Consider the following 15,009-nt stretch of genomic DNA (forward strand, 5'->3'; position numbering starts at 1 on the left):
GGTATAAAATGCAAAGAGAAAAATATACATAAGACTGAAATTTAAAGATAGTAAGGTGAAAACAAAAAAATAAGGCATCTAAAAACCAGGAAGTGTTTGAATTCGTGCAGGTAAAATGGTGTGTTTGGGAATTGTCTGCTTGTGGCAAAAGCAGAATGCCAGAAGACACGGAACTCGGTTTAGTCTGTGAAAAAAAAGTAGCATTTCAGTGTCATATAAACAGATCTATTAAGTTAAATTGAATGAATCCAAGAGTTTCAAGGTAAGGCATCCAGATTAGAAATCAAAGGTTAGAGCTGTTCATGTAACTTGGACTTTGCTTTTCTAGCATACGTCTAGCAGGAGTCACACATTGAAGCACTGTTTACTGGATTTTGCCACTGAACCATTTCTTTCAATGTATCTGTAAGAGTGATAGAAAACCCACCTGCTGCTTAATGGTGGTTCATTAATTCATAGCTCTTGTTCAATTCATTTACTTAATTTCAATTAACTAAAGGGTGTCAAGGCTTTTTATTTTACATTAAAAAAAAATCTCTTTAATGTTTTTGCAACTTCTAGTAAATAAGTCCCATTTTAAATGGGACTTATTGGCTGGTTAACTATTATAATATGTTCATTTACAGCTCTATATACGCTTTTTTCATTCCTTGCCAGCTAGAAAGATGTGAAATAATTAAAATAATAGTATAGCTAGGCAGTATTTTCCTTTTCTTAAAGTTGTTCTTATGTTCAAACAATTAGGTTCCTTAAGAGTGAGTGTAACAGAGTTTATATGTGAAAGAGTTCTGAGTGGCTGAAGCATGTTGAAGTGCCATTTTGCCAGCTTTATGAGTATTTTAAGTTCTGGCATTCTATTGAAAGGAATCAAACCAGCAAATATTTTCAGTAAGTGTGTATAAGATGTCCATGAATATAGCTTTTTACTGGAAGCTAATGTTCACAGGAGTAGGGTTGTTTTTTCTTCTCCCCCTTCCCCCATACACCAATTAATTGTTGATTAATTAAATCTATTTCCTTGGCCTACGTGATGTCTTGTCTGTATCCCAGCCCATTGTGCCAAAACTGAAGTTTGTATTGGGCTTCACCGTATATTCCTGTTTGTCATATATTTGTTCAGAATAGAGAATGGCACTGTGAACATTCTGAATTGGCCTGTAACAGTAAATCTTAAAGGCGATCTTAACATCTGAAATGGAGGAGGAGACATGAAATTTTTGTGAAGAACAAATTAGTTTTGTCTTCAAAATGAAGCAAATGTTCAGTGGTTCTCAGCAGGCCCTACTGGTGTTTGTGGAAGACATCTCATACTAATAAATATTTCCATTGCTTCTTAAAGTGGCATTTGGTTTGTGGTAAGGTTTGTGGCATTTGAGGAAGTAAACTTTTAAATTCTCTATTTGCCTATGTGTAAATACTACTGTAATTTTTGTTGATGATCAAAGCTGTCCGTAAAGGGAATGCCATGTCTTAGATTTTTTTTTGTTTTTTTTTGTTAGTCTTGCAGAGGGAAAGAAGAATTGTAGAAATGACTCTGCTATCTTGCAGTGTAAGAAAAGCCACCTCATTTTTGGGTCTATAGATATTTCTCTGGATCTGTTTCAGATCTGGTTTCTGTTTGTGCATATTGAATTACTGAACTGAAAGTTTCCTGATGGTAAAGGGAGAAACCCTTCATTTTTTAAATGGTAATAGAATTACTGATTCTTTCTGGAAATAATACTGTTTTGTTTCATTTTTTTTAAAACCCCAGTCAATTAGACATGTGTTTAATTAGCTGTGAAAAATCATCACTATTTTCACTGTTGATAAATAGTGAAATGGACTTTTCAATCAGAATTGTGTTGAATAAAAATTCTGGATTTTTAAAGTCTTAATGGAAAGAAATTGATTAAGAAACTTGCTTGCATGGTAACACCCTTACTCCCACCCCAGCCTTGTTTCTTTGGTGGAAGAGGGTGTGGAGGCAGGACTAGAAGTGTGGATGATTTCCTATGCTCCCCAGCAAAGTGGACCAACTCTCTTTTTCCTGAAGGACGCTCACACAGGGTTGCTTTGTCACCCTGCGTGCTCTACCATGGGCAGAGTTTCCTTAGAATCTTTCCTTCCCATACTCACACTCAGAAGATCAGAACAGCTACAGTACAGAGATTCTGACCCCTGCAGCCTCCTGAAATCACTGTTCATTTCTCCAACCTTTAGCATTACTTGATGTTTTTACATTAGTGAATTTAAGTGGAAAAAAAAAAAAAAAAGGGATTTTCCATATGTTACGGAATGATATCACAGGTAATTGGATTGTACTATCTTGGTACTTTTTTTTTGTTTGTCTTATTCCTAGCTTGACTCTTGTGGTATCATGTGACTAAGAAAATGGTTTTCTCTCTTGGTGGGTGTACTCTTTTACGTCTGAGTGCCCTGGTTCTTTGTCAAGTATCTCCTCAATTACTGATTTGCAGCATCAGGCAATTTGTGTGTTTGCTGCTCCAGTGATACTTTTTAACTTTCGGCTTTACAAACTATCCCTGCACTAGGTGCACTCATTACCAAATGAGTAATGCAATTTAAAATTTGACGGCTTAAATTCTATGAATAAGTAATTACTAATGACGGAAAAATAAATAAATGAAATATTCACTGTTGTTATTCCCATTGATTTCTGATGTTTTAATAGCATTTTGAGATTTAGAGAGTATTGTTCACAGAAGTGTAAATTTTATAAGTGTTGTTATTGTTAACGAGATTGACTTCCATGAAACTGTTGATTCACATGAATTAGAAAATGATTCTTTAATTCTTTTAACAGACTACTATGTTGTCCATTCCATGGTTTTGCTTGAGTCTTGCTTTGTCCTAATCTATCTGTAGTTACCCAAAATAATATATACAACTGAAATAATATTAAGATACCAGCTGTAGGAGTTAATAACTAGATTGTACTCTTCCAGTTGATGTAATGGTTATGTATGATGAGGGTGGTTTAGACAGAAGGGTTGTGATCACTGTGGTCTTCATGGGGCTCTCCAGAGTCTCTCTGAACTTTTTTTGTCCAGGAATTTTGAGGCTGGGGATGGTATTTGTATGTGTTGATGAAACAGTTCTGAAAGTAAAGCTTCACATCCTTTAGACCAGTGGAGTTTAACCTAAAGCTTGAATAAGGAAGTGTAGCAACTTCATATTTGGGAATGTATCGTGATTTTAGCCCTGTCAGAGTTAATGGCCTCATTTTCAGGATGATTTTAAGTACGAGGATGGTGACCCTTGCATTGCTGTATGTAATCCTCTTTTTAAGATTATGTAAAGATAACCTCAAAGATTTTAACCCTTAATCAGCATATTCAGGAGCCAAGCTGGGCATTTATTTTGAGAGACAAGAAAAGGATTTAGGGATGAGGAAAAGAAGTTTGTCCATGATGCAAGAAAACAGTAAACAGTGCACATAGGATATGGTGCTCCCTTGTCCATTAGTGGTAAGGGCTTTCATTATTGGAAATATGACTTTTAAAATAGTTTAGTTAAAAAAATCTTCATTTTTCAGTGTTTCTTCACCATCTGTTTTTCTTTCTCATGGAGACTATTTTGCAAATTAGATGAAGAAAATACAGGTATTTTGTTTTTGACATTACTCTGGATGGGAAAACTACTCAGTCCTCCTAAATGAGTATTTTCACTTCGCTTGGTCTAATTGCCATCCCATGCATTAATGCAGATCAGACAATGTGTTTGGTTGAAATTTTGTTTATTTTTGGCTGTGCAGATATAATTTCTGGCTCATCAAGATGGGAGGTTGCTAGTCCTTGAAACTTGCAGGTTTTCAGTATAGGAAGAATCTCTACTAGAACTTTCAAAATTTTCCTCAGTTTATAAAATGTTTTACTTCTAATAAGGTAAAAGAATGATGGTAGTCCCATCCTCATGTAAGTCTGTCAGTTATTCTACTTATGTGACTTCTGTATTGTCTCTGCTTAGCTTCATTTAATATATAAGTGGTCTCTCTGCAGCAGCCTTGCCCCCCAGAAACCTGAGGTTTTTGGAAACCTTTATGTCAACACTATTTACTTCCAGTCTTTGTTAATTTTGGACTTCTCTTTCATGGTTTATTATCCCAGGAGAGCTTTTCCTGTCTTTTTCTTGAGTGTGACAATCTGTAGTAGTACCTTACAAAATGTCAATAATACTGTTTTTGTCAGCACTGCGAACAGTTCCTGTGATAGAATTCTTGTCCAGTGTCTCACCTCACCTCACCTCTGCCATCACCCTGCCATGTCTGCATCAGTAATTTTCCTGTCAAAGGTTGAAGGGCCAAGTTTTGGATTATGCTTCTCTTTTTCAACTGTGCAGCAGCATTTGTCATATGTTCAGACCAGCCTTTAGGGACTAAAAGGCATTTGAAGCTATACATAAAATTGTTCATCTTGTTCAATTGAGTTTGGCTGACTTTTACTCCTGAAGGCTTTGTTTACCTGGAATAAAAACATGTTTGACTGGAAGTGAGTATGACCCAGTATGCATCAGGCAGTGAAGACTCTTTTGTTTGGTTTGTTTAAATATTAACATTAGAGTAGCTTTTTGGATCTTGAATGAATATGACAAACATTGTCATGTGAGCAGGCTGTCTCTTGGAAGAACCAACCTGCATCTGAGCTGATTAGGCAATAACCTGTTAATTAAAAAATGTCGGTAGATGAGTTTGGATAGTTAGTGATGAAAATAACTGATGACTGAAGCCTTAAATAAATTGAATGTTTTCTTTCTCCTTAATTCCTAACCAGATCTTGATTTCTAATCACATAAGAAAGGATGAGTGGGCTGCAGCTGTTAGAATCTTTGGAACATGATGAAAACTGTTAGAATCTTTGGAACATGATGAAAACAGAATCAGTCAGTTGAACTAATTTACTCTGTTCAGTAAAGCCCTTTTCAATATAAGCTGTGATAAAAAACTTATTGTATTGCTGGTAAAAACCTGTGTTTATTTTTAAATTTTAAAATGCTTTTTAAAAAATTTTCATATATTTTAGTGTATTTTTTCTAAAAATGTATTTGATGTGCACGTCAGTATTTTGTTTACAGTATCCTGAAAATGTGGAACTGTAATCTGTGCAAATGCACCTAAGTGTACCATATTGGCAAGAATTTAAAATAGATTTCTGTTATAGAAGGATGTTAATTCAGCAGGGTCAGAACAGAACATCAGGGGACTGTTGTTGTGGGTTGCAGTCATGCAGTTACAGCCCCTCAGCCAACCCAAGCCTAACTTTGTTTCATCTCCATCAGCTGTTGAAGTCTCCCTCACAGTGCAATAATTTCTCCCAGGCATTGTGCTCATTTTTTTCCTTCAAGAGGAAAGATGCAAAGCTAAGTGTAGTGACTTCTCACTTCCCTGTTATCAGAAGATAGGCAAACATGTTTTTCAAATGCAGCTAGCAGCTTAATAGCTAGCAGAACCAGAAACTCAGGTTTGGGCAGGTGGTATTACTTGCAGATAAATCAACACATGAAGTCTGAGGAGATTATACAGTGAACTGTCTACCTGAGGATTCTGACACTATTTATTTATTTCTGTATTTATTGTGGTTTGTGCATCCTTGATGTAAAGATAAAAAAAGCACAAAACTCATCCAATCAACCAAATAAAAACCTAAACCCCCATAGCATTTTAGACCTATGCAGGTTAAAGAGTTGGAGGAAAGAAATAATTATAATTTGTCAATTACAAAAGTATGCCTAGACTAGTTTACTAATGTGTGCTTGGAATTAGATTACAGATCTTGGCTTCTTGTGAAGAACTTGAATTTATTTCCCTCAGAATTGGTTGAATGTGTTGCTTTTATGACATTTTCCATATCAGTGGCCTCCAAAGTCAGGTGTAGAACACCATCCAGTAAAATGTGGGAAGAAAATCTAGGACTTATATTTTACCTGAAAAATAAGAAAGAACTTAAGCTTTATTTAGTATACATATTGACACTCCACCCTCTGTAGGTCTGTATGTCAGATGCTTCTGTGTCACATTTGGTTCATGAGGTGTCCTGAAGACAGATTTGGTATTCCACAGTATGATGGGGTCACAGTAGCACCTTCATTTGTTCATTCACTTCCAGTGTATTGTAATGGATGCAGTTTACTTGTGCCCAGTTAGGAGGATTTGTGGATTATAATATTTAGTTTTTACTAAACAAACCCTCACAAAACGGGCAAGTGACTTAATAAAAAAATCCTGCAAATAGACCATGGATTGAAGATAATACTGGTAATGTGAATAATGAGAACATGGCAGGACTGATGCTCCTTCTGTTCTAGCATGAGCTCTTGATCAGATGTATTATGAGATAAAACCACTGGCAATTAGATTCGACATGAAGTCAGCCAGAACAATTTGGTTTATCAAGAGTGGTATTTTGAATACGGATGTACATCCGCTATTGGAAATGGTGAACGTTGTTTCTTGAGTTATCAGCTAATGATAGTATGAAGCCATCACCATTAGCAAGGCATTTAAAATCTAAGCATCCAGAACATGGAGAAAAACATCTGCAGTTTTTTTTCAGTGATGTTAAAGTCATGGTGTGCTCAATCCAAGACTTTACAAGATTTCACTAAATTTAATGATAAATCATTAGAATCTTTTGAGATTTCTCAGTATCAGAAGACACAGACACTGTTGGGAAAACATTTCATCTTCCTGCAGTAGTATAAATGTCTGAAATAAGATGTGGCAAACAATGTGGTGACAAACTAAAACACATTCTTTTGTCAGTAGATAACTGTTGAAAGATGTCTGGAAAACATTGCCAAAGTTCTGAAGAAACAAATATTAGAAAAAATTACACAGTGTGGGAAGCTTGCTGTACAGATAGTTGGATTAAAGTATAGGTGTTTGTGGTGTGGTTCAGCTTAGGGCAATTGCTAAATTCTGTGTCCGTAATGAAATTCACAAAGAACTAAGTCACTAGGGAAAGATATACCAGGTAAGAGACATTCTTAAGCATAAATTCTAAGCAGTATCTTCTTTAATAACAGCATTTTATTTTTTTTAAAATGGAAAAACTGTACAAAAGTAACTGCAGATGTAGTGGCTGATTTGACTGAAGTAAAAAAAGTTTTTGGCTAAAGTTACAAGTTCAGCACCGCTTGCAGAATTTATTCATTTCATCATGCATAGGCAAGCAACAAGGAAGTTGGAACCGTAAGTGCTCAAAATGCTGCAGCATGTCATCATTGTGGTTCATTGTATGATAACAAAACCTTTAAATAGTAGAGTATTTAAAATAATCTGTAATGACACTGGGTGTGTCCAGGAAGATTTTGTGTACTGCGCAGAGCATCGGTAGTTATCATGGCAAACTGCTTAGAAGAGTTGTAAAACTTGAAGATTAATTACATGTTTTATCTCACAAAAAGATAAGTGTTAAGAATTTCCTGACCTGTTTGGTGATAACAGTCAGCAGTATGTTGACTGTCAGTTATTTTCAAAAAAATAAAGATACTTAAAACACCTTCCCTTGAAGGTGAAGATGGTATTTTAACAAGCAAGAAACCTATTGCTTTTTGAAATAAACTGATGCTATGGAGAAAGCATTTTGAAACTGGATATTTTGAAATGTTTCCTTATGTGATTTTTGTTGCCACAAAAGATGTGTCATCTGTAAAACCTGCCATATTTGTACACTTAAACTTGGAAGCAGAATGTCCTTATCTGCTTAAAAGTCCTCCCAATTAAGACTTTCAGAATCTGAAAATTTGATAAACGTATAAAAATGCATCACCTTCCATTGGTTTGCAATAACATGTGATTGATATCAGGGAAGATGGAAATTTACTGGCCAGATTTCAAGAAAAAGCTTTGCGTAATTAGTGGATGGAGGTGCAAAGTGAGATTCATGATTTAGAAAGTGTAGCCAGTGATGCACTTTGATTTGGATGTACGTATCTTTGTAAATAGTGTTTTCCAGCTATGACAGCCAATAAACTGTATTACGAAGTGTTAGGTCAACATTTTAAGAAATGCTGAAGCATATTCAATCACATGCCTCTCACAAAAAAAAAAAAAAAAAAGTTTGTGGTTTGTGTGGTTTTTTTTTTTTTTTTTTTTGGTAAGAGCAAGAGGACTTTTTATCATTAAAACTTCTTTAAGCATACTGCTTATTTCATCTTCATCTCACCCTTTTTAATTTCTGGTTTTACATGTTGTAATATATATGGAGTGTATTAGTAAAGTGGTACATATATTTAATTTATAAATGCACACATATTGGGGGAATGTACTTATAGAGGTACATGACTAAAAAGGTTTGGTGATAGCTCTTCCCATATTGTTTCTGAAAGCAATTGTATTCCCAGAAACAAATATGTGGAAGTTCATCCAGATCAGGGAAAGTCTATTTTTCACGTATATATTCTTTTCTCATGAAAAGTTGTTGTCTGATAGAAACAGAATTTTTTACTTCTAGATGTTTCAGGTGTAGTAGTTCAGGAGGACAGGAGTGATGCTGTGTGCACAGGTATGTCCTGAGATGCCCCAGCTGGCATCTGGCAGACTCAGGTTTAGATGCTGAGTGGTGAGGTGGGGTGTCCTTGTGAAGTGCTTCCTGTCTCAATAGATGAGGGAAGTGATTTGTAGGTGGACAACAGTGGGGCAGAAAGCTGGTGGCACATCTAGGGATAGGATGCAAACCATTGTCTGAATTGCTGTCATTGCTGCTTGAGTGAATTGTTCTGGTGACATCATGATTTTCAAACGTAAATATTTCAAATTTTGTTCATTTGAAGTTGTTGGTGGTCAGCTTATATGAAATCACACCATAAGTATGTCTTCTAGAGAGAGAATTATTGATACATCACAGCTGAGTTTCTATTCTTGCCTTACACAGTTGTTCTAAACTATGTAAATATATATGTTACTGAAATGTCTTGGCATCCTTAGAGGTGTAACGTGGGACAAATTTCCCAAGTGATTGCTTTTTTTAACTGCTGTTATGAAATAATGTGTTCTGCTGTACCTAAATAATATTTGGTAACTTCCTGATTAGTTGAACATTTTATTTAATAGCTGTAGCTAATGTGCAGAGATAAGTAGTTTTTAATAAGCTATCTGTTTGTTTTTTTAGGCTGAAGCCTAAACCTCTGACATGGCCACAGCCTCACCAAGATCTGATACAAGTCACAATCGTAATGGAAGATTACAGATGCAAGTAACAGGTAAGTAGTGATTCATATCATAGAGATTTTTACAAGAAAAGACGTGTTCTACAAAAGCAATCCTGTGAGTGTAAAAATGAATTAGTTAGTATTTAATTAATGATATAAATGTTGCAGTTAATAATATGACTATAATATATGTAAATTATTTGAGGCTAAATAGAGATTATACAGTGAGTTGCATGACAGGGTTTAATAAATCTTCAAAAAACCCAAAAGGTATTCTGTACAACAGTACAGGCAATTACAGGAAATTTTGCTTGGGAATGAGTGGTTAATGACATGCATTCTGATGAGGGAACACATATTACTGAAATTCTTGGAAAAAGATAGGTGGTTGTAGTGAACTCCGAGCTGAAAATGGGTGCAATGTTTTAGTGAAGGTGGAGAGCTGGAGGAGATCACAAAATTTTCTAGACCTTCAAAAGATTACGTTCTTTCATTACATACCAGGTAAATATTTGTTGAATATAGTATCCTTTGGGCCACAGCTTGCACTAAACAGACATATGGAACAATTTGGAACATATGGAATAGGTTGGAAGGGACCTTTGGTGATTCCCTAGTCCACTCTTCTGATGAAGGCAGGGCTACCTTTGAAGTTGGATCAGGTTGCTCATTATATTGTCCAGTTGAATTTTCAGTATCTCAAAGATTGTAGATTATCAGCTTTCCTTGTGCTAAGGAATGTCACTTAGAATGTTTTTCCTTCTATCCAATTGCAATTTACTATATTGTCTCTCATGCCTGTTTACTTTTTTTCATAGTTTGAGGCAGAAATCAGCCATCCCAGGGATGGCAGGGAAACACAGTAGGCTACAAATGGTCCTAGAAATTTCTGATTGTGTTGGGAACACTTTTTCAATAGATGTTGAACAGGCCAAGTAGATTATGCATTTTGCTACTGATGGACAAGAACTGGTCAAATATGTGACAATTTTTGCCAGTCTTAGTTACTCTCTCTGGGATATCAGAGCAGAGCTGAGACTTGTAGTCTGAAGATAAACAAAGTTCATCAAAGTAAAAAAGTTTGGTAGCTAATTGTGACAATGTTACAGCAGTTAAAAATGAAAATGTTATCAGCACATAGATATCTAAGATACTGTACATAATTACACTTACCATAAATATATATGTTTGTACCTACATGTGTAAGTATTATTTTACCATTGATAACTAGCTTGAACTTTCCAGGGATCTTGATAAATCTGGGAATGCTGAAGTAGAAATGGATGCATGGCCAAGAATATATTAAGGCTATCCTGAACAAAATTTGGGAAAAGCATGAGTAAGATACCTTGTCATAATAAAGACTGCATCTAAAGAAATATGCATCTTGCTGGATGATCCAAACATGGCCAGGTTATCTGAGAAAAAAAATATATTGTTGATATTTCCCTCAGGTGGATATTTTATGGAATTAGATAAGAGAGGAACCGCAAAAATGGTTAACCTTATATAAGGGAGCACATTACTCAATAATGTGATGAATCATCAAAACTGGCAATAACTAACAGCAGAGATGGAGCCACCTGTAGTTTGAATGTATATATATATATAACTGTAAACTGACTTACACAAATGACCCTTAATTTCAGATTTATATATACAGAAATGGTAATTTTTTATCCTGTGCTGAGCTGCTCCTTATGTAAATAGTCTTGTATTTTTCTGCTACTGGGACTTCTTTTGACTCCAAGAAATCTGGGTCAGGGCTCAAATGGGAAGAAGTCTTTACAACATTTCTGATTAGTTTTCTGAAGGTTTAATTCTCTAAACCTAGTCTTTATTGCAAGATCACAGGAGTGAATGCCATTGGCAGTATCATAGGGAAAGTAGTGGGAGACAAGTGTGGGACTGTAGCATTGCTGACCTACACTGCAAATTTATGTGCAGTTTTGTTTATGCTGCTGTAGAAGTTGGACTTGTATTTGATGAACTATACTTAAAAAGCACTTATATAAAGGCAGCAAATATCATAGACTCATTTTGCAAACAAGGACTTCATATGGAGTGGTGACTTGATTGAGTTTGGACAGATAACAGCATGTTGTAGGCATGCTTTGCCATCAGTATTTGTTCAGATATACTTGGTGAGATCTTGTCTTGTTAGCTCTTCTGAAAGTCTGGCTGGTATTATTACTTATTCATAGTTTGTTAGGAAGATGTCCTAATCAAAAGATGATAATGGTCTTTCATGTTTGAGGACTCTAAACTTACTAACTTGAAACATAGTCAGATAAAAGAGGGGAAATTAAAGGGAAGCTTGAATATCATTACTAAACACCTGTGTTTTAATAAGTGTTGCATCTTCCTTTGGAAAGCAAATTGTGGAAGAATTAGAGGTTGTCAAAGCTTAAAAATATATCATGATTTCAGGTGAAACAATATGACTTGTGTGTGGAATTACAATTTTAGTTTTCTGCATTCCAGCTTTCATCATTATCAGGGCTGCAACTCCCTTTTATGACCTGTGATGCATTATTAAGACAGGGCTTTCCAAATGTGAGGGAGTTAAGTTTGCACCTTTTATTTGAAACCAAGTAAAAGTCCATGGCTAGTGCCTTTAGAATCTTGGATTGTTGCATCCCACTAAGTTTTAAATGACTAATGTATATGTTTCAGAATACTGCAAGCCAGAAATATGTCTCCCTTTCAGTTTAGTAAACTTCCACACTGAGTTACCAAGTGCCATAAGGGAAAGGAACAAGGAAGAATTATTTTCAAATGGCTGAAAATACTCAGCCTTGTTTTAGTTTGCAAGTAGAGGGAACAAGAATCTCACTGAAGCAAGGGAGGAATTAGGCACAGCCAGGTAAATATAGTTGAGAGTCCATTCTTGTGGTCTTTTCAAGACACCGTCTGACTGAAATAGAATTTAAAATCTTGGCAGTTAGGCTGCTGTTGGTTTTTATAGTGACTTCCTCAGCTGGGCATGGAAGAGGAAGAATAGATTTACCTTCAGGAGCACACAGAACTCACCAGTGATTTGGAGGTGAAAATAGCTTCTTTGGTCAGTGGTGTTCCTTAATTTTTAAATATTTACCTGAAACCTTTGAGTTTATCCGCAGCGCTGTTAAAATAGGGGAAATCTAAGAGTAGGTTTCTTAATTTTAACAAACTGATGTGTAAACCCACAAATTCAACCAAGCAGTAATACAGGTAAAGAAATGAAGCTCTGTATACAGGCTTTGCTATACAGGGACATTTGGAAATAGGTGTGAACTGCATCGACTTTCATAACAATATATAACTAAAAAAACAAACTGTTAATCCTCAGATGCATCATCAGATGTATCATACTTAGGCATTTTCCAGTTAAGGGGAAGAATGGGGAGAGCAATGAGAAAATAACCAACATTATTTCCAGTGTTTATCCCTAAAATCATTGTGCTGTCTCCACAACCAGCGCTTGCCAGTATTTGGGGAAAAGAGCATGTGACACTTGCTCTCAACTATCTGACAAAGTAGCTTCTGAAAATCAACCATTTTTGCATTGACTTCTTTCTGTTCAGCAGAAGTAGGGAAGGTGAGGAAAAACATTGCCATGAAAGTATTTCATACAGTGTGTAGCTAGTACATTTTCTGTTTTTCAGCAACAGTATGCTGTTATAGATAAAGCAGTCTATTTTATTAGTTTCTAGTGCCAAACTGAAACGGAAAAAGAATTGGTTTGGAACAACTTTCTACACGGAATTAACTGCAGATGGAGAAATTAAGAAAACAGCAAAATCAAGTAATTCTTCAAATCCCAAATGGGATGAGCAGCTGACAGTGTAAGTAGATTTTTTTGGTTGTTTGATACTATTTATTAGACAGACATTGCAGGCAAATATTTACTAAGCTTGGCTGCCTACATAATTTGCTCTGGCTGTTGATGTCTAAATGTAGACATAAGTTGGTATTTATCTCAAATGATTTCTTTTTTTCTGAATCCTTACAATGTTTTGAGATTTTTTTTTCTTACAGAGTGTGTTACTTGCATACAGTGGCTGTACATGACATAGTCTTGATATTTGTTAGGACTATGTTTAGCACACGTTGCTAGAAAGAGTTACTAGTTGTAACCATTCTCAACTTTAGAAGGGAAAAGTCTCGACTGGATAAGTAGTAATTATGAGGAAGGTCACTTCTTCCTTTGAATTTCCCAGTGAAGGGATACACACACAAAAAAACTGCAGAGTTACCTTGCAACTTACCCTGATATTTGACCATTTTAATCTTCTTGTGGTTTAGTTTGGTTTAATGATGCTAGGGGTGTATATGTACCTGAATAGGACTCCATGAAGTAGTGGCAATCTTGCACTTGGTTAGAATGCTTTATTCACAAGCAGGATTGTATTGGTTCAGACTTGAGTCTGGGGACAGCATCACTCCTAGCAAGTGGCACTGAGCTTGGGCCAGTACATTTCACAGCATCTGACGTGTGTGTGTGCACTAGCCAGCTTTGTCAGCAGCAGGAACCATGCTAGATTCTGAGAACAGTGCTGGAGAGTGGGGAGTGGTACATCTTTGGGGAACCCTTTGCTTGGGAACACTTACTTACTCCAGACCTGGTCTGAAGCAAGTAGGTATTCCTGTGCCTCATCTCTTGGTATTTCAGGTTTAGTGAACTTATTAGCCGTTTGCAATGCTGCAAAAGAGAATAATGTAGTCTTGGACCTGAGGATGATTTCCAGGATCAAGAACTAGAACAAATACAGAGCTGTCAGTATATTCCTCAAGTTTTTCTTGAGGAGGCAGGTTTGATTTGGCAGGATTTGGTGATCTGGTAGAAATAAGGTGAATTGCAATGCATAGTAAAGGCAGACTCATTTAATAATGAATATTGCTTACTTAGGGTCTTAACATTATATGTATTTTTAAGGTATTCTGGCCCCCTCTTTCTCTTGCTATTGGAATGGTATTTGAGGTTAAGTGACTTCTCTGACTTACCAAATTCCCCTCACTTCTATGGGTCAGCCATATATTTGTGTGTGCAGGTGTTAGGGATTTTTTTCCTTTATTTTGTTGAGTTGTTCTTTTACTAATACCTCCCTTAGAAGGCAGGCTATTATAAAAAAAATCAAATTTGCATGTGTTTCAGCAAAAATGGTCCACCTGTCCAACATATTCAAGTGACTGTAGAGCTAGTCTTCTTGTTGGGAGAGCGGGGCTTGTTTTTATTATTATTTTATCATTACTAACATAATTTTCTGTATGTATTAGGTCAATACTGATGGGTATGTGACTTTTTGCAGTGAAGTACTTCTACTCCCATTTTTCCAGCCAAGAGCACCTTTGCAGTACTAGACCCTGTATTACAAAACTCTCCAGGACCTAGCATAGCTTGAGCAGGGGAGAGAGCAATGCCAAATTTTGTCATAATATTACTGCAATTGGGTGCTTTACCTTTCTGCTTCCCTCCAGTTTTTACTTTAGCTTCATAATTTGATTTTTCCCCTCTGATTTCTGTGAGTATGAGTTATGGTTTTATATATATTTCTGGATTGACAAAAATGTTTATCAACACTTCCATGGCAGGCTGATACCTGTTGAGTAGGTTCTTCTTGCTTGCAAATAGATACTTCATTGCTTTTTCCTTTTTAAAAAATATTTAATATTTTGCTTTTCAGAAAGTATTTTACTTCCCACCTTTTTCTCCATATTTAATAAATTTTTAGGTAGAACTTTGGAGGAATAGGGAAACAAGCCTTTCATAAATAAAGATATGTTTTATATAAATGAGATTTGAATTGAATGTAAGTTATACTGATACTTCTCAAATTCCTAATTCTATCGTTGTAATACACTTTAAGTTTGATCCTA

The 15,009-nt window shown here is 35.8% G+C and overlaps 1 protein-coding gene across 2 annotated transcripts in view; it reads left to right on the forward strand.

Annotated features, from left to right (window-relative positions):
• WWP1 (WW domain containing E3 ubiquitin protein ligase 1) overlaps window positions 1–15,009 on the forward strand; it is a 59,186-nt gene that overhangs the window by 13,585 nt on the left and 30,592 nt on the right. For both annotated transcript variants that reach the window (XM_058831975.1, XM_058831974.1), the window contains exons 2-3: window positions 9,111–9,201; window positions 12,839–12,977. In XM_058831975.1, the coding sequence (XP_058687958.1) occupies window positions 9,132–9,201; window positions 12,839–12,977 (209 nt within the window). In that variant the 5' untranslated portion in view covers window positions 9,111–9,131. The remainder of the gene's footprint in view (window positions 1–9,110; window positions 9,202–12,838; window positions 12,978–15,009) is intronic.

The sequence above is a fragment of the Poecile atricapillus genome, chromosome 2, assembly GCF_030490865.1.
Source record: "Poecile atricapillus isolate bPoeAtr1 chromosome 2, bPoeAtr1.hap1, whole genome shotgun sequence".
NCBI classification, from domain to species: Eukaryota; Metazoa; Chordata; class Aves; order Passeriformes; family Paridae; genus Poecile; species Poecile atricapillus.